We start from the raw sequence: 20,437 nt of genomic DNA, 5'->3' as shown, positions 1-20,437 counted from the left end.
TGTTTGTAAGATGGATGACAATATAAAGAATAGTTCATGTACACACTGGGGTCACTGGGGATTGTAAAAAAATGGAACCACATACCCTGAAAAATTCCACATGCCAGACATTTACAACAAAAAGAAATAAATTAATCCAATGGGGGTTACGTATGATAGCCCCCAATGCTGCTCTGGCGCAGCTGGATACATACATCTAGAGACTCCGGCCTCTTGATGTATCCGGCTGGGTTCTGCGCAGCGTTTATCTCTATGCTAGGCCCTACCTGGTGGAGAAATAAAAGCAGCTGGCTGCGGGGAGTGCGCAGGTGCGGGGCCGGAAAGCCTGTGCTGGCCCACTCCGCGCCGGCCATACCCCCCACTTCACGCCCCTCCACATCCCACTGGCGTGAAAGTGGCAGATAGGGGTGGATAATATAAGTGCTAGCTATAAGCGTAGAAGCCCTGATAAATATCCCCCAATGTATCAAAAAATCTCATCCACGGGATACAAAAGTTACAGGCCTTTGATGCGAAGCAATGTTTTTGGCATCAAGGTAAATGTAGTGCAACATCCCCCACCGGGGTCTAGCCTTTTTTTTGGGACCTGGAGGCAGCCAGGGCCCAGAATACCGGTGTGGCTGGCTATTGTGGCCTAGGCACGCTGATGTCACAGTGCTTGGTATGGGGACCAGAGGGTTGTCCTACAGCCGGGCAGGTCTCCAGCGGGTGGTGTGTGCTAAAAATATGGAGGGAGAGGCTGATGTACTGGTTCTCTATGGGGAAACCCCTGAGGTGTCTGTAAGATGAGTCCCTGGGTAATGGATGGGGAAGCCCGTGGTGGTAATAGCCGTTTGCAGGAATCAGACACAGGCAACGTTATGCAAATCAACTTACAGTTCTTTATTGAACAGCAGGCAACGGCCAGAAACAGATAACAGCAGATTCTTTATGCTGGAAAGGCCATGGAGAGTGGTCCGCAGGAAAGGTAACACACAGCCTGATAGTAGATGCAGACTGGGCTGGTTCAGGTGGAACAGAGTCCAAGTGGTGGAAGCTGCAGTTATGGGCTGAAGGTGTGCTGCTCACTCTCTCTCTTGACTCTGCAGACTGACTCTGAACAAAGACTGAACAGACTTCCGCCCAGCAGGGGTTTATCTACTCCCCTGGTCAGGTGGTAGCACCTCTCCAATCACCTTCCAGCTTGTGTAACAAAACACCATTAGATAATTACATACACCAGTTAACTGTTGCCTACAGCTACAATTGTATCTACAGCTGCAATGACAAGTTCTCCTAGCATTATCTTCTGGATGAGTTACACAGGCTCACCAGATAGATCCTAAAATGGAGAGGGCGCTATACACAACTACCACCTTGACTATGCATTGGCAGGGGCGATGCAGTAGAAGTATTATAATGTAAATTGAGTTAATAAAAGTTATTAAGTTATTATACCAATGTTGGGACCATTCAAAACACATTCAAAATCCAGTTCCCCTTTTGGGAGGGGAGGGGCAGCATTCTAATTTTCACCTCCGGTAGCAAAAACGCTATATTGAGCCCTGATAGCGGCTGTATATACAAGACTGTTTTTTTTACTATTTTATTAACGAAAGAGATGAAAATATCCACTAACTGTGTGTATACAAAGTTTATTGTGAAGAACATGGGGGATTTTGGGCCCTGCTGCCCTTCCTTTATATATTAATGTCTCACAAAACAACAAGCTACACCTTCTTACAGACTTTCAGTGGTTCCAGTTGCTCTTCATCTTTCTCTTCCTCTTCCACCTTCTCTATTGTCTTCTCGATCCATTCCACATAGTTCTGAACTTTGGTGTACATTCCGAAATCTCCGCATTCCAGCCCCCAGGAGACGATGCCAGCAATATAGAATCTTTTGTTGTCTTTATTTTTTGGATCTTGATACATGAGGGGACCCCCGCTGTCGCCAGGACAACTGTCATGACCCTTCTCTCCGGCACACAACATGTTTGAGGTGATGGTATAAGTTTCTGGCACTTTCTTCTTGCACTCTTCTAGATTTTGGAGTGGAACCCTTGTATATTGTAAAGTATTTGGTGTTGCTATTCTTATTATTTTGTTTGTGTCTTTTACTCTGAAGGCTTCTCCCCAACCAGCGATAACTCCGACCTCTTCGATGGCGGGGTGGGTTGTCTCCCCTTTTTGCGGTAGGCAGATTGGACAAATACATTCGCCCAGTTCGATTTTCCTCTCCAGCTGGAGAAGAGCGATGTCATTGTTAAAATTTTTCCTATCGTCCACATCTACTGCCCATTTAGGGTGGAGGATGACTTTCTTGACATGAACTGTTGTGCCCTTCTGATGATTCACATCTCCAACTTTCAGTGTAGGCTTCGTTGTATGGTCCTTTAAAATATGAGCAGCTGTCACCACCCAGCGGTCTGATATGAGTGATCCACCACCGATGTTTGTAGTCATGTCCACCAGTACTAGCCACGGAAAGTATCCATTTTTGGCTTTCTCACCACCAAAAATGCGAGATGTTAGGGAAAATGATGTTTTGCCACATACTAAAAAGACATGAAAATTAGAGATTTAGGGGAGATGTATCAAGAAGAACCACAGCACGTGCGGTTGCAGTTCAGGTCATGAAATATGACCTTATTTACATTCTTGCTGGAGATCAGGACCTCCGGTCCCATCAAGGGGATCCAGTCTCAAAGGTTATCAAACCTTGGGTAGGCTATCTGGAAGAATAAAGACACACTACCCCATGTCAAAGGAACTCTCCTGGACTTCATAATATACTTATGGAGCGTCCTAGCCAGATATTGGCTGCATTACTGAAATCTGGGGAGCAGGACAAATGACCACCTGGTCTGTCCTAGGACCCTTAGATGGGGAGGTATGCAGAACTTCTAATGGAAGCATAAGTGCAGAGCCATGTTTGGTGTCCAAAAATGCTGTAGGGAGGCAGTCGGAAACAATGGCACCAGTAACAAAATTTTATGGGGCAAATTTACTAAGGGCCGTGCCCAGTTTTTTGTCTGAATTTGCAAGTTCTTTTCAGTGCAAACTGCTTGCACAGGTATTTTAAGAAGTGCCTTTGCCACATTTGTGCGCCACCCTTTTGCGCCACAGCTGCATAGTCATCATGCAACACAAATTTCTGCACTGAAGGGGACGTTCCGGTGCTCAGTCAGACCGTACAACAGATTTAACATGCAAAGTCCAACAGAATTGTGTCGCACGCCCCATGTTAAAGGTGCAGCAAAAATAATGGTGCACTGTCTTGGAGCAGTACAGGGGTCACCAGATTCATGAAGAACGTGCACCAGAAATCCTGAATCTGGTGGCCCCTGCACACCACACAGGGCACTGCACTGTTCTTAGTAAATGTGCCCCAATGTTCTTCCCTTGTGGAGTTCTGACCTGTCCTAGGTTTTAAAATGTTTCAACACATGAGGGAGAAATTCTGAGACCCCCCAGGGTTAGGCAGTAAATGTCCAGCTAATGCGTTAAAAGTTCAGAACACATGAAGATTTTTGTTGTCTTGCTTGTACCATCACCAGTAGTTCGCATCTATATACTGTATGTATATGAAAGAGTTACACCCCATTATCCAATATGTCGCGTTCCTGCGGTGCGTTGTCAGACGAGTATTCGGAGCTGTTGTGATTCACGAAGCTCGTGCGCCTGAGTTTATGCATCCGTCGCTTCTGCGCCGAGGTCCGCCGGAGTTCACCTTCTTCTCGGTGCATGTGAGTGCTGATCTTGCGACACGTTTTTAAATTCTGCGGTTTGTCCGAATCAGTCGGGTTGTCCGATGCGCCACAATCCGATCATGTGCGCCAAAAACCTGGGGCAATTCGGCGCAAAACGGAAATAATCGTGAAAACCCGACGAAAGTGTGGCGTTCGGACCCTTAGTAAATGTGCCCCGTTATGTCAAATCATCTTAAGATTACATTATGTGTATTGGTTATCACAGCGATCTGTGCCTGTCACCATGTTACTTCCCCATGTGAACACTCATGGTCACTCTCAACATCTTATTGTTTGATCTTTGCAATTGCTATTCATCCTTGTCCTGCTGATCCCTCATGTTGACCCCAGTTTGTATCTGACTTTGTACGTGTGTGGTCCTCCTGACCTGTCTTCGACCTAGGCCCACCAAAATCAAGAGGTAGCAACCTAGTGCTCTCCCTGCAGCAAAATCAAGAACCCTTCCCAAGGGTTAAAGGTTGGAAATCATGCGGGCCACCTACAATATTGATCTGAAGTCAAAAGAGTAAGGTGACAATGTAAGTCCACAAAATGACAACACTGTTGCTTGCAGTTTAGATCTTGTAGCCAGTAATGCCTTGGGCTCTATTATGGTGGCAGCTAATTATTACACTGTAGCATTCTAGTCAAACTGCATCTGAGGGTAATTTTTTGGCATGAAGGTTTAGGCCAAGTTCAGAGCAAACCAGCAGAGACTGGCAGTAATAAGGTTTGTTAGGACATGTGGTAGTGGAAGGTTGGGGTATAAACGGATAACGACAACTTTAGGTTCTGGAGGAGGTTCCTCTCACTTACCTGGTGCACATTTGGGAAGGTCTGTTTTTTGGGCACTGTTAATCCAGAGTCCATCACCAGAGCAGGAATAAGTATCTGTGAATAAGGAGAAATGGGTGAAGAGTGGCCCAAAGACTTCACCGCCTACCACATTGGACATGTTCTTCACACTTGACCAGCCACACATGTTTTCCGAGCTGTCCATCCACTACCAGACAGAGTCTTTACCTCCATACTTACCATCACCTTTCAAGCTGTAATATTCATTTTTACATTTGTATACAGCTTTTTCCCCATATATCGTTTGTGTGAATTTGACGTCCGCATTGACCAGTTGTTCTGGATCTCCACAATCCACGGCTAGAGAGAATGAAATGATGGGGTCAATGTTCTCAGGACCATCTAGTAGTACACTGCACTATGCAGGACATATGACACGGTTACTCACGTTGGCACCTCAGGTTTGAGTTTGACCAGGTTCCATCTCCTTGGCATTTTGCTCGGAAAGATGGAAGCCTCTTCTAAGAAGTGATAAGAAGAGCAGAGGACTTAGCACATAGATTACTAGATGTTCTCTGGAATAGCGTCTCCCATGCATCGCATTCTGATCAAGGGGTAAGAGAAACCACCAACAGATGGATCAGACATAGCATTGAGGGACCACCAACACCAAAACTTTGCATAGTTATAGGTGTCACTCCGCGTGGTTCCAGAGCAGTTGGGTTATTTTTCTAGCCCCCACTATTCCCCACGTATCAGAACTGTTAGATATGGCACCTAATATGCTAATTAGGTTCTAGACTGTCAGATGGGTTGTTCCAGGCTCCTTCCCTTGGCACAGGAAGAGATCCTAATTAGCCTTGTAGGTACTGAAACTAACAGCACTGATTGTTCGAAAATGGTGGGGACTAGAGACAAAATCCCAACTGTGCCATCATCTATTCAGGGGAATCAAAGAGGGATGGAGATGTTGAGAAGTCCCCATTATGGGATAAACATATAAAATATAATTTTCGGCAATCTGTTGCTCCTCGTCAAAATGTGAAATTATCCAGTATATTTACATTCAGTCCGCAGCCATCCTGACGATACTCACCTTCCCCGATACCAACTCATACCCCTCCTCGCACTTCACCGTGATCATATCCTTGAAAACATACTTTCTCTTTTGAGGATTTAGGATGGAATGATGGAACACGTCTGTCGGGCAGGGAATGGCTGGAAAGAATGAAAAGATGGCAATATGCTACAAGATTCAAGCTCTGATGACTCTCCATGATGTCATGTGATTTCTATCAATGAAGAATCACCCTGCCAATTCCATATGATAGTATTCGTGAAAATAAGATTAAGGTCCTGGCAGGGTGATTGTTCATAGACAGATAGAGATCACATGACCCTCCATATGTCGCCATTTTATGGTCAGGAATGTCTGACTGATGAGGTAAAAGACAGGAGGCTGCAATTTACATATTAAGAAAGTGGAGCAGAACTATTAATAAATGTATATTAGGTAAATAATCTGAAATTCCCCCCCCCCTAAACTTACACACACATTACAAAAAACATGAAGTAAAATGGTCAATCCCTTTAAGGTCGTATATTAGTGGTGATCTGACCATTGGACCCTCACGAATAACAAATCTCTCACGATTTCCATCCTGGGGCCTACATCAATTCCCTAAGTTTGGTGGAAATTAATTTCTAAGAACATATTTGGCGACTTTAGCTACACCCTTCCATCTCCTCCTCACCATCCTCTGAATAGTAGATCTTCCAGCCTTTGTTATCCCCTCCGCTATCAGTTACGAATTCAATGTCCACTTCATTGCTACCCGTTTCGATGCGAGGAGGGGGCGTCTTCCCACAGTAAGGTCCGAACTTCTGTCCTTTGGCTTTTATCTGGGCAGAAAATATTACAATTAAAGGCATCCACCACAGCTCATTTACATACTAATGCTCTTACTGTAGAGAACTCTTTCCGGAAATGTCCTATACAGTTTATTAGAATCGCTGTGTGATATATTATATCGGAGTGTTTTCTGAGTCTCTAGGTATGATGCTCCTACTTACTGACAGTGAAAAACAATTTGAAAAGTATTAGAAACAGAAAAACTTGGCTGCAAAGCTTTCAATTATACAAATATTAAGCAGAAAGTTGGAAGACCGCTTTATTTTCCTCCCACCCTCCAGCCATGAAACAGAGGCCATGTACTCACCATAAGACTATCATAAATGCAGCTCCCGTTTTCAGTCGCTTCAACGTCAAAATCTTCTGACTTGAAAGATAGGATGACCTGGTACCCCGATTCTAGAAGAACTCTGTACTCACAACGAGAGTTCTCGGGATATGGAGAAGGATATCCCGGACTTCTAATCTGCCCCCTCAGATCTGTGTACAGACCCCCGCTACAGTTCACTTTAAAAGACAAAGACACATTCAGATCAAACAGTTAGATAGGGGGAGGTCCAGACTACACAGCCAGACTACTGTTATAGGGGGAGGTCCAGACTAGACAGCCAGACTGCTGTTATAGGGGGAGGTCCAGACTACACAGCCAGACTACTGTTATAGGGGGAGGTCCAGACGACACAGTCAGACTGCTGTTATAGGGGGAGGTCCAGACTACACAATCAGACTGCAGTTATATGGGGAGGTCCAGACTACAAAGCTAGACTGCTGTTATATGGGGAGGTCCAGACTACAAAGCTAGACTGCTGTTATATGGGGAGGTCCAGACTACAAAGCTAGACTGCTGTTATAGGGAGAGACGTCCAGACTACACAGCCAGACTGCAATTATAGGTGGAGGTCCATATTACATAGTCATACTGCTGTTATAGGGGGAGGTCCAGACTATACAACCAGACTGCTGTTATAGGGGGAGGTCCGGACTACACAGCCAGACTGCTGTTATAGGGGGAGGTCCAGACTACACAGCCAGACTACTGTTATAGGTGGAGGTCCATATTACATAGTCATACTGCTGTTATAGGGGGAGGTCCAGACTATACAACCAGACTGCTGTTATAGGGCGAGGTCCAGACGACATATCCAGACTGCTGTTATAGGGGGAGGTCCAGACTATACAACCAGACTGCTGTTATAGGGGGAGGTCCAGACTACACAGCCAGACTACTGTTATAGGTGGAGGTCCATATTACATAGTCATACTGCTGTTATAGGGGGAGGTCCAGACTATACAACCAGACTGCTGTTATAGGGGGAGGTCCGGACTACACAGCCAGACTGCTGTTATAGGGGGAGGTCCTACTATACAACCAGACTGCTGTTATAGGGCGAGGTCCAGACGACATATCCAGACTGCTGTTATAGGGGGAGGTCCAGACTATACAACCAGACTGCTGTTATAGGGGGAGGTCCAGACGACACAGTCAGACTGCTGTTATAGGGGGAGGTCCAGACAACACAGCCAGACTGCTGTTATAGGGGGAGGTCCAGACAACACAGCCAGACTGTCAGCACCTGTCCAGCAACCGCAACCAGGCTTGGCGCTAGCTGTCAGACTAGGTAGGTGGTGGCGAACTCACCCTGCAACGTCCCTGCGGGCTAAGGCCCTGTGTATAGCAGATAAACCGCCCTGGTAAGGGCGAACCCACTATCAGGAACCTAACTGATGGTCCCTGAGTGACCCTACAAGATGACAGGGAAAACCTACTTTGTCTGGCAGCTGCTGGATGGTGGAGCGGACAGGTAACCGGGATACTGATATAGGTCAGTGTTCACACTGGTAACAGAAACCGACACAAGACAGACAGAAAGGTCACACTAGGAGATAAACGATACTGAGGGACAAACAACAGATACAGACAGACAAGCGAAGTCAAACAAACTGGGTCAAAACTAAGATGGCGGCAAAGGTACAGATTCGTATAGCAAATAGAATGGTCAGTAGGCAAAGCAGAAGCCAATACACAGAATAGCAAGAAACACAATAGCAAGAGCACTAGATACACAGATAGACTGCTGTTATAGGGGGAGGTCCAGACTACTTGGCCAGACTGCTGTTATAGGGGGAGGTCCAGATGACACAGTCAGACTGCTGTTATAGGGGGAGGTCCAGATGACACAGTCAGACTGCTGTTATAGGGGGAGGTCCAGACTACACAGCCAGACTGCTGGTATAGGGGAGGTCCAGACTACACAACCAGACTACTGTTATAGGGGGAGGTCCAGACGACACAGTCAGACTGCTGTTATAGGGGGAGGTCCAGACTACACAACCAGACTACTGTTATAGGTGGAAGTCCATATTACATAGTCATACTGCTGTTATAGGGGGAGGTCCAGACTACACAGCCAGACTGCTGTTATAGGGGGAGGTCCAGACTACACAGCCAGACTACTGTTATAGGTGGAGGTCCATATTACATAGTCATACTGCTGTTATAGGGGGAGGTCCAGACTACACAGCCAGACTACTGTTATAGGTGGAGGTCCATATTACATAGTCATACTGCTGTTATAGGACGCAGACGACACAGCCAGACTACTGTTATAGGGGGAGGTCCAGACTATACAACCAGACTGCTGTTATAGGGGGAGGTCCGGACTACACAGCCAGACTGCTGTTATAGGGGGAGGTCCTACTATACAACCAGACTGCTGTTATAGGGCGAGGTCCAGACGACATATCCAGACTGCTGTTAGAGGGGGAGGTCCAGACTACACAGCCAGACTGCTGTTATAGGGGGAGGTCCAGGCTATACAACCAGACTGTTGTTAGAGGGGGAGGTCCAGACTACACAGCCAGACTGCTGTTATAGGGGGAGGTCCAGACAACACAGCCAGACCGTCAGCACCTTTCCAGCAACCGCAACCAGGCTTGGCGCTAGCTGTCAGACTAGGTAGGTGGTGGCGAACTCACCCTGCAACGTCCCTGCGGGCTAAGGCCCTGTGTACAGGGCCGGTTCTAGACAAAGTGGGGCCCTGGGCAAAACTAAAAGTGGGGCCCCAAAATAAAACTATTTTATGACCAGTCACAGTCAGCAAGAGGCTCCTTTAGTATGGTAAAACAAACTGTAATATGGGAGAATTTTATAGGAGATAGATAAATGATAGGGAGATTTATGGGCAGGATGTTGGCTCCATGATTAGCACTACAGCCTTGCAGCGCTAGTCAACATCTGCAAAGATTTTGTATGTTCTCTCTGTGTCTGCGTGGGTTTCCTCCGGGTCCTCTGGTTTCCTCCCACACTCCAAAAAATTACTGGTAGGTTGATTAGACTGTGAGGCCCATTGGGGAGAGGGACCGATATTTTCTGAAAGCAGACACTTGCCCCATTTTCAAAATTGCATCAAAGATTTAATAGATATAGGCGCCTTCATGCAATTTTGATTCAAATTGAAACATTTTATTAAAAATACTTAAAATTTGACTTTGATGGCAAAAAATTTGATCCAAACATGGACATTTGTAGAGTTCACAAATGTGCCCTATTGATATGTTCACATGAATAAATCCACATAATATCACTAAAACTGTAATAACTAGATATCTGCTTTTCAGCTAGACATTTTTAGACAGTCACAACCTGCAAAATATATCAATAAAACAGAATAAAAAGTAAAGGCGCCATAAAACCTATAGAATTTTGAAAGCAGACAACCAGGCGATGCATTTGGCAATTAACATTCAAAATTTCCTCTAAAATATGTACAAATCCAGAATACTTATATAAAGAAAATCTACTTTCCTAAAACAGTAAGATATGAGGAGAGCATACAGACCCCACATGTGTATATTCACCAAAATATGCAGCAAAGGGAACTGCAGAAAATTCACACAGATCTATTATTGTATGCTCCTTACACAATGGTGACCCAAATAAATAACTATATATCCATAAACCTCTCTAATGAGATAATAAAAGTCACGTTTAGATGTGCGCCAGTGTATTAGCTGCACAATAACAGAACCCTCCGCGCTTCATAAGAATGAAAGTGAGAATGTCATAACATAGGTGTAAATAATGGAGGATGATGGGAAATAAAAACTTTATTCCAGGACATGTGTGTTTTTGGTGTTACATATAACTTTATGGACATGTTCTGGTCACGGTGTAGTCACATTAGGTGAAGAGGATCGAATGTTCATTGTATCAGTCAATTTTCCCAACAAAAAAATAACTATCACAAAATAAAAGGGAATAAGAGAGAATGGGCCGCATTTATCACTTTTGTGCGCCTAGGTGTAGTAGTTGCGCCTAAATTCTGGCGCACTGTTTTCCAGAATTATCACAAGCTACAACCATCTGTGATAAGTTAATTTCCTGCCTCTTATTAATCACTTTACTTTAAGACAGTTTAGGCGCAATTTTGGCGCAGTTTAGGCGCAATGTTAGATTCAGGCACTTACATGTGATCCTGCTACAAGCTCCTCTCTGCTTCTCCCACAGCCCAGAATGAAGATAACACTCACAGCAGCACCCAGGTGTGTAACAACCTGCACCCAGTGACCTCCTCAGCAGGGGCTTCTCCTGGAGGGGATCCCCCAGTGCTGGTCTCCTGCTGCACCCCTGTAATTCTGCACAGTATCCCCCTCAGAAACACTGGTGATACTGTGCAGAATTACATGGGGGACACCTGTCAGTACTATGTGCAACATTCTGTAACGTTCTCTTCTCTCTTGCTTTGAGCTCAGGATTCTGCAGAATGTTTTGTAAATAGAAGGTGATGAACTGTAAATAGAGTCTGCAGCTCCTGTCTGCAGAGTATCTCATGTCTGTATTATCTGTACTAGTGTCTGCAGAGTATCTCATGTCTGTATGATCTGTTCTAGTGTCTGCAGTGTCTGGATGAGCTCTGCTGCTAGAAATTAGCTGTTCTGCAAAGGGGCTCAGTGCTTTCTTCTCAGATAACGCCAGCTTCGGGCTGGAGTGTTTTTGCGCCTAAATGAAAAGTCGCAAGTGATGAATATCATTAGGCGCATCAAAACATCTGGATTGCTAGGATAAATGAGGGAAAGCTGGTTATTTTTGCTGCGCAGCTAGTTTGGCATTTAGTCGCAAAAATGGCACAAAAACGGTGCGCCTGAATGAAAAGGCGCAAAAACAACAGAAAAAAACGATTGATACATGTGGCCCTAAGTGTGTTCTTAGATTTGCATAGAGAAGGGTTAAAAACATGAATATTAGTTGATATTATTCCTTCTCAAAATGTAGTAACATATAAAGTGAATATTTCCATTATCTGTGAGGTGCAGCAGCTCCTGTGTGCAGCTAATACTCCCTGCAGCCTGATGGCTAAGAATCTGGAGATGGGGGAGACACTTCAGGGGGCTGTATCTCTGGCTCTGTGACATATAGAACCTCACTCCTTTTTTCCTATGAAAGAAGAAAGTCTCCTCTTTTATATGAATCTAAATTTGTGTTTCTAAAATGTAGGAAAACGGAGATATTTATATATAAAAATGGCACCTGATATTCTCACTTTAAACCTGAATATCTCTGGATCCATAGCACCTAGAAACAAAATTCAAGATTCATTTGAAAGAAGAGATTCTCCCCTTTCTCCATGGGGGCCCTGGGCAATTGCCACCTTTGCCTACCCATAGCGCCGGCCCTGCCTGTGTATAGCAGATAAACTGCCCTGGTAAGGGCGAACCCACTATCAGGAACCTAACTGATGGTCCCTGAGTGACCCTACAAGATGACAGGGAAAACCTACTTTGTCTGGCAGCTGCTGGATGGTGGAGCGGACAGGTAACCGGGATACTGATATAGGTCAGTGTTCACACTGGTAACAGAAACCGACACAAGACAGACAGAAAGGTGGGGTAACACTAGGAGATAAACGATACTGAGGGACAAACAACAGATACAGACAGACAAGCGAAGTCAAACAAACCGGGTCAAAACTAAGATGGCGGCAAAGGTACAGATTCGTATAGCAAATAGAATGGTCAGTAGGCAAAGCAGAAGCCAATACACAGAATAGCAAGAAACACAATAGCAAGAGCACTAGATACACAGATAGACTGCTGTTATAGGGGGAGGTCCAGACTACTTGGCCAGACTGCTGTTATAGGGGGAGGTCCAGAAGACACAGTCAGACTGCTGTTATAGGGGGAGGTCCAGACTACACAGCCAGACTGCTGTTATAGGGGGAGGTCCAGACTACACAACCAGACTACTGTTATAGGGGGAGGTCCAGACGACACAGTCAGACTGCTGTTATAGGGAGAGGTCCAGACAACACAACCAGACTACTGTTATAGGGGGAGGTCCAGATGACACAGTCAGACTGCTGTTAGAGGGGGAGGTCCAGACAACACAGCCAAACTGCTGTTATAGGGGGAGGTCCAGACTACACAGCCAGACTGCTGTTATAGGGGGAGGTCCAGACTACACAACCAGACTACTGTTATAGGGGGAGGTCCAGACGACACAGTCAGACTGCTGTTATAGGGGGAGGTCCAGACTACACAACCAGACTACTGTTCTAGGGGGAGGTCCAGATGACACAGTCAGACTGCTGTTAGAGGGGGAGGTCCAGACAACACAGCCAGACTGCTGTTATAGGGAGAGGTCCAAACGACATATCCAGACTGCTGTTATAGGGGGAGGTCCAGACGACACAGTCAGACTGCTGTTATAGGGGGAGGTCCAGACTACACAGCCAGACTACTGTTATAGGGGGAGGTCCAGACGACACAGTCAGACTGCTGTTATAGGGGGAGGTCCAGACAACACAGCCAGACTGCTGTTAAAGGGGGAGGTCCAGACGACACAGCCAAACTACTGTTATAGGGGGAGGTCCAGACTACACAGCCAGACTGCTGTTATAGGGGGAGGTCCAGACGACACAGTCAGACTGCTGTTATAGGGGGGGGGGGTCCAGATGACACAGCCAGACTGCTGTTATAGGGGGAGGTCCAGACTGCGTTTATAACTGTAACTGTTTTAGGAAGCATACTTGCCCACACCAACCAGATAAGAACCAAGAAGTAGTTACCCCCACACGTGATCTGGTCTTCTTGCAATTCATACTCTGGAGGACAGGAACAGAAGAACCCACCAATATAATTATTGCAAAAGTGTGAGCAGGGGTCATGCATATTGCATTCATCCACATCTGTAGAAGAAAGAAGAAGAGGTTATAGGAAATTAAATCTAAGAAACATATGGAAAAATATTGAGAAACAAGGGTCAAACTAATGTATCCCTTTCCTTCCCCCAATTGCCCCATCACCAAAGTTTTTTGGTCTGAGCCATAGTTAACCTGTTCAGCACCCCAGACAAGGCAGTGGAGGCTGCTGCTGCAATCTGCTCCCAGCCACTAAAAACTTTTCTCTCTTTTGAAGGATCCCCCACATGTTCTAGCAGTGGATAAAGGGGGGACATGACACTAGGACTGACTTGGTTTTGGATGTTTGATGTATAAATTCTACCTACCTGCTGCCACATAATAAGCAGCAAATCCGGTATATCTCTCCTGGTTGGAGAAGTCAGACTTGAACAATAATTTCATGTGTGTGGTTGGGTAGAACTTCTCTCTCGGGAATCCATTGGATCCAAACAAATGGCGGCCGCAGAAAAACTTCTGGACTTCTTTTCCAATGATAACCTACAGTACAGAGACACCCATAAACAGATCACTAGGGAGAGCCAAAAAATTTAACCTCCAAATCCACCCAGAACTGAAACTATAATACAACTATTTCATGTCTGGACATTGCTGGACCCATACTGGACTTGAATATTGAATTGTAAAAAAAAGTTTTTTTCAACTTGGCTGCAGGATTAGCCGTGTTCATTTACTCAAGAGAAGGAATTTGTTGTTTAGTGGCTTATTTGTCACATGACTGCCTTCATTTAATCCTGGGAGTGGCTTATTTGTCACATGACTGCCTTCATTTAATCCTGGGAGTGGCTTATTTGTCACATGACTGCCTTCATTTAATCCTGGGAGTGGCTTATTTGTCACATGACTTCCTTCATTTAATCCTAGGAGTGGCTTATTTGTCACATGACTGCCTACATTTAATCCTGGGAGGGGTTTATTTGTCACATGACTGCCTTCATTTAATCCTGGGAGGGGTTATTTGTCACATGACTGCCTACGTTTAATCCTGGGAGGGGTTTATTTGTCACATGACTGCCTTCATTTAATCCTGGGAGGGGTTATTTGTCACATGACTGCCTACGTTTAATCCTGGGAGGGGTTTATTTGTCACATGACTGCCTTCATTTAATCCTGGGAGTGGTTATTTGTCACATGACTGTCCTTATTTAATCCTGGGAGGGGTTTATTTGTCACATGACTGCCTTCATTTAATCCTGGGAGTGGTTATTTGTCACATGACTGCCCTTATTTAATCCTGGGAGTGGCTTATTTGTCACATGACTGCCTACATTTAATCCAGGGAGGGGTTTAGCTGTCACATGACTGCCTCAGTTAATCCTTGTAGGGGATTTCATGTCACATCACTTGTTTTTCAAAATCCTGTGTGATTTATTAGGCGGGGTTTAGTTGTCATATGGCCGCTGTTTTTCATGTTGTCGTGTGTTGTCATGTGACCTTTGTTTACTAATGAGAGAGCCTTTATTGTCACATGACTGCCCCTTTAAATCCTGGGAGAAGATATCATATATGTCTTAGGGCAGGGGTGGCGAACCTATGGCACTGGTGCCAGAGGCGGCACTCGGAGCCCTTTCTGTGGGCACCCAGGCCATCACCCCAGAATGAAATTCACCAGACAGGACTCAAAGAATCTGCCTGCAGAATCTTCCTACAAATGATTAGCGAATTTGCCCTCCTCCTTTCAACTGCGTTGGTGTCTTTAGGAGGCTGAAGGATTGAAAGTTGTCAATGAACAAGGAGAAATACATTACTGCTTAGATTGCTGCGCTGGCACTGTGCAATAAATAAGTGGCTTTTGGTTGAAGTTTGGGCACTCGGGCTCTAAAAGGTTCGCCATCACTGTCTTAGGGGATCCAACCAAATTAGATAGAGTTTACTGATATTCTGATGGCTGTGGGACCTATAAGTCAGTTTTTCATTAGCTACTCTTGGTGGTAGTAAGAATCCCAATTGTTATGCAGGGTCAGGGAACGGACGGGTGGAACAGACAGAGACATCGGGCATATTTATCAGGGCCTCTGCGCCACGTCAGTGGCTTATTGCTAGCACTTGCGATTATTTTGGCCTTTCAGTCACTTTCACGCCAGTTGGGCGTGGAGAGGGGGCAGGCCGGTGAGCTGAGGGCGTGGGCGGCCGGGATTGGGCTGGGGTGTTACTGTCCCCACGCCTGAGCACTTGCTGCTGCTGGCGACTTCTCACATTTATTGCATTTATTTCTACCCTAGGCAATAAACAAATACTGCGCAGGAGCCTGCCTGATACATGCAGCAGCGGGCATATCATTCGCCGGCGCATGATAAATACCCCCCATTGAGTCCTTATAGAGGACCTGTCACCCCATTTACTAAAGTAAGCAGCTCCAAGTGCTTGATCAAACGCTGCAGTGTTAGAGTGGCGGGGTACAGTGTATTCATGAGGGGGCGGTCCAAAGCGCTGCCTCTACCCCGGACCGCCCCGCTCGTTCCATAGGTCGGCATTGACTGTCGCGCACTAGGTGGCAGTCACCGCCCCTAGTCACTCCCCAACCCCGCCCCCTCATGAATACGTCGGACAGCTTTGCGAGCTGTCCGACAATAACACTATACCTTGCCGCAGTGTTAGATAGCGTTACCGGAGGTTTCCGGTAACGCTATCACTCTAGCACTGCAGCGTTTGTTCAAGCACTAGGAGCTGCTTACTTTAGTAAGCAGCTCCTAGTGCCGATAAATGGGGTGACAGGTCCTCTTTAAACTAAATCCCCAGCTTTCCCAACCTACTTGCCTGACCATTTCTTGGTGGTAGGAGACAAATGGTAGACCTACCCTTCGTGCACCAAAGTGCAAGCATGGAGACAGAGACAAGATAATAAAAACAGAGAAGGATAGTCGCCAAAAATCTAGGCAATGCAGTACAAAATCTTTAGGCAAATCAATAGTTAGGGATTCAGGCAAAAGGGTCAAAGATACCAAAATTCAGATGGCAGAACAATACAGCGATCCAAGCACAAAAGACTATATCAGGCATAGAGTTCTGATTCACAAGACCTTATAGAGATGCCATAGCCCCAGTCCAGAATGTGATTGGATCTCTTCTCTGACAGTGGAGTGGAGAGATTGTCAATCACAACGTGTTTAACTGTTCGCAAACCAGAGCAGAGTTTGCAGGAGACAGATGGATGTGGTGCCAATCAATCAAGGCTTCCAGGAAAAGGCATACAGAGGGAGGATGACGCCGGCACAGATGTAACACCAATCCTGTCCTTTTGGGATAAGTGGATCAGATATTTCTCTTTGTAGTCTCCATCCTTTAGATGTCCGGCTTCAAACCTTTGTTCTCCAGCTTGTAATGTAGCAAGAGCTGGACCTATAGTTTAGTGGACCATGGAATAATGACTACATTTACCTGTAAGGCGTCATACTCGCAGTCCTCAGACAGCTCAATGTCCATGTGGGTGAAGTACAGGCGGATGCCGTACCCCTCCGGGACCCGAATATCCCAGGTTGTCAATGCATTATTAGGATAAGCCTGGGGGTAATTGGGGGATGTGATCTCTCCGAACATAGAGGGCGACTCTGCACCTGCACACCCCAAGAGGGCGAGGAAAAACCACCTGTATAGGACACAAAAAGATGTAACATGGAAACCAATAGGATTCCTATGTATTAGATTGCAAGCTCTGCAGGTCAGCGGCAGTGACTCACCTCAGCTCCATGCCTCGCTCCCAGCAGATCATGACATACAGAAAGTCTTCTATTAACACATTTCGGGTTTTAATATGTTTGAACTGGGAAAGAGGGAGAAACTCCTGTTTTGGTTTTGGACTTTCACCCCCTTCTCCCCCCCTACACAGCTCGGGGAGGGGGGATTTAACCCTTTCTGATATCAGCCAGGACCTGGGGAGGAGTTGGGGGTCCAGATGTGGATAACTAACTGGGTCGCACCCTGTAGGGGCAGCAGAGGGAGGCCAATTGGATGTAGAGTCTGGACTAGGGGGAAGTCCAGGATTTCGTAAGACTATGATTTTTTTTGGAGCTGAAAGCAGCTGATTTCCAATAAATGAAAGTGGAGGGGGAAGAGGGACAAAAGCCGAACCAGTTACCAACAGTGACAAATAACACATGGCCCGGGGCCAGGTCCTGCATATAAGCAACCAGACAGCTGGACTGTTACCTACAGTCTATTGTTCTCTGTTGTCAGCCCATGCCAGATTCTTTAATAACCTTGAATTAGGTTTAAAGGACTGTGCATCACACTGCAGTAATTCCACTTAAATTTTGAGCTGCTTAGCGTTGGATACATTGGGAGTGACATATTTTTTTTAATGCATTAAAGGGATTGTCACTTTCAGACTTTCAGCCAATAATGTGTTTGTGTAATGAAAAGTTAAACAATTCCCCAATGTATTATATTGGGTAATATATTTCTGTGCATGGCTCATTATATATTATATGTGATGTCACACAGGTGCATGACTTGTTACATCTCCGGTCATGTGATGTCACACAGGTGCATGGCTCATTATATACCCAGTCATGTGATATCAAACAGGTGCACGGCTCGTTATAACACATAGCTCTGATTACTCTCTGTGATATAGCAAACCGTGCACCTGTGTGACATGACATGATCAGGGATATAATGAGCTGTTAACCTGTGTGACATCACATGACCAGGGATGTAACGAGTCGTGCACCTGTGTGACATCACATGACCAGGAATATAATGAGCTGTTCACCCATGTGACATCACATGACCAGGGATTGTTATCCACAGGAAATAAACAATGCATATTCCTGTAGAATGACAGCAAGCAGAGATCTAGAAAATGCTGAAGTTGAACGACTCTTTTTACGACGCTACATCACATTTTACTACATTTCTCTTATCCATGACCAGATCCCACAATTATATTCTGATATATTATATTCCTGCTATGACATTTTCAAATGAAACATAAAACACCAAAATACTGTAAAAATCTATGGAAACTTCTGTCAATGTTAGAAAAATAAACAAGCGCCTGTATAATAATAAGTAACTAATTCAGAATATTTTGCTTTGTTTTTTGTAGGAAACTTATCGGTTTTGTGGGGACGCCACCTGGTGGTTACTACAGGACATTGCTGGCAATGCCACAGCAAACATGGTCTTGTATTGTATTATATTGAAAGGAGTAACTACAGTGGTAGCAGCCATAGCAGCCCCAACACCTTGGGTATTGGGTGTGTATTGGGTGTGTACTGTCTATACTATAAGGCGCACAAAAAATCCTTTGATTTTCTCAGAAATCAAAAGTGCGCCTTACAGTCCAGTGCACTTTATATATGAACCATACTTACACACAACAGCTGCCTTGAACTGTGCACAGGTCTGCCACCTGCTGGTCATTCATCCTTACAATCATGTGCACCTTATAATCAGGTGCGCCTTATATATGAACCTAGACGTTTTAGCAGGTATTTATTGATGGTGCGCCTTATAATCCGGTGCGCCTTACAGTCCGAAAAATACGGTATATAATTTATGTGTGTGTATATGCTGTATGTGTTTGTAATATGTGATGTGTATATGCTGCATATATATGATATAGTATGCTATATGTTACTGTATGTAAATCTGTTTAAAAATGTAAAAAAGTTTTTCTTTTTTTAAAAAAGAAAAAAATCATAAAAATAAAAAAACATAATCACAAACTCATTAGGTATTGTCCATGGCCTGTAAAACAATAAAAATGATAATTATTCCATATGGTGAATGCTGGAATGGACAGAAGCATCAAAATGTCAGAATTACATTTATGTCATTTCGGCCACCCACAAAATTTTGAATAAGACGTGATCAAAAGTTCTTACAGGTCTCAAACTGGAATCAATGAAAACGTCGCCTCATCCTGCAAAAGAGAAGACCTTACACAGGTCCATACAGTGGAGTAAGGAAAAGTAACTGGCTTCATTTTTTTAAATGATTTCTGGTTTAAAACATAATAAAACCTTTAGGAATTCGGACTGCATGTGCGCCATTTTCTTGTGAGGCTCTGCTTTTTACGCCTTTCTCCTAGTCTTCCAAATGACACCTCCACTTTATTCTTTGGGTCGGTACAACCACAGAGATACCATAAATTATAAAGGTTTTATTAGGTTTTAAAAGATTTTTTTTAAAAAAAATTAATATTTATAATTAGAAATGTCTTCGCTTCACCCTATTCTGACATATCTAATCATGAGTGTTACCACTGGGTCTTTAAATTATGGCAAATAGCATAATAAAAATGCATCGCCTGGAGTTAAGGTGTTAAAGGGTTTACTAATCAGTTATGTTTCAATACATTTTGCATAAATTCATAATCCAAGTGATTATAAGAATCTATGGTCGTGAAGTAAGACTTTGCCAATTAAGACCGCCATGAAAGCATGTGGAGCCATGGATACTCCAATAGGGGGATTCTGGGAAATATGCAAATAAACTTTCTAGGATGAGATCAAGAAAACCACGCCTCCTTTAGCTCCTTGTAAGGAAGCCCTCATTACATCAAGCATGACCTTCAGGAAGCCTAATGACATGATCCAGGATTAAAACCAAACCAGTATATCTACTCCAGAAGGAACAGACTCCCAACTGTACACAGCTCAGTATGATGTTTCCACCTGGTTGGGTCTCATCAGCACAGTGTAGGGAACTGGTTTGGCTGAGTGAGAGGCTTGTGACTTGGGTCGGGTAGTAAGAGTTCTCCTTATGGACACTGCCAATTAAGATTAGAGGGATGTTACCCATCACTTACCAATCTTGCGGGCAGACTTTCATCTAACAACACATTGATAAACATCTTTT

At 44.7% G+C, this 20,437-nt stretch overlaps 1 protein-coding gene across 1 annotated transcript; it reads right to left on the bottom strand.

Moving 5' to 3' along the window:
* Positions 1 to 873: 873 nt before the first annotated feature.
* Positions 874 to 17,577, bottom strand: C1S (complement C1s). The gene is made up of 11 exons (XM_072130883.1): positions 17,311 to 17,577; positions 17,012 to 17,219; positions 13,942 to 14,113; positions 13,502 to 13,621; positions 6,745 to 6,944; positions 6,280 to 6,427; positions 5,622 to 5,743; positions 4,974 to 5,046; positions 4,766 to 4,885; positions 4,547 to 4,621; positions 874 to 2,536 (listed from the first exon to the last, which is right to left on the bottom strand). The coding sequence occupies exons 1-11, from the start codon at positions 17,340 to 17,342 to the stop codon at positions 1,710 to 1,712; spliced, it is 2,097 nt and encodes a 698-aa protein (XP_071986984.1). The 5' UTR covers positions 17,343 to 17,577; the 3' UTR covers positions 874 to 1,709.
* Between the last annotated feature and the right edge of the window lie 2,860 nt (positions 17,578 to 20,437).

The sequence above is a fragment of the Engystomops pustulosus genome, chromosome 11 (assembly GCF_040894005.1).
Source record: "Engystomops pustulosus chromosome 11, aEngPut4.maternal, whole genome shotgun sequence".
Classification (NCBI taxonomy): domain Eukaryota; kingdom Metazoa; phylum Chordata; class Amphibia; order Anura; family Leptodactylidae; genus Engystomops; species Engystomops pustulosus.
The sequence above is the reverse complement of the archived record's forward strand: the minus strand, read 5'-3'. Positions and strand labels throughout refer to the sequence as shown.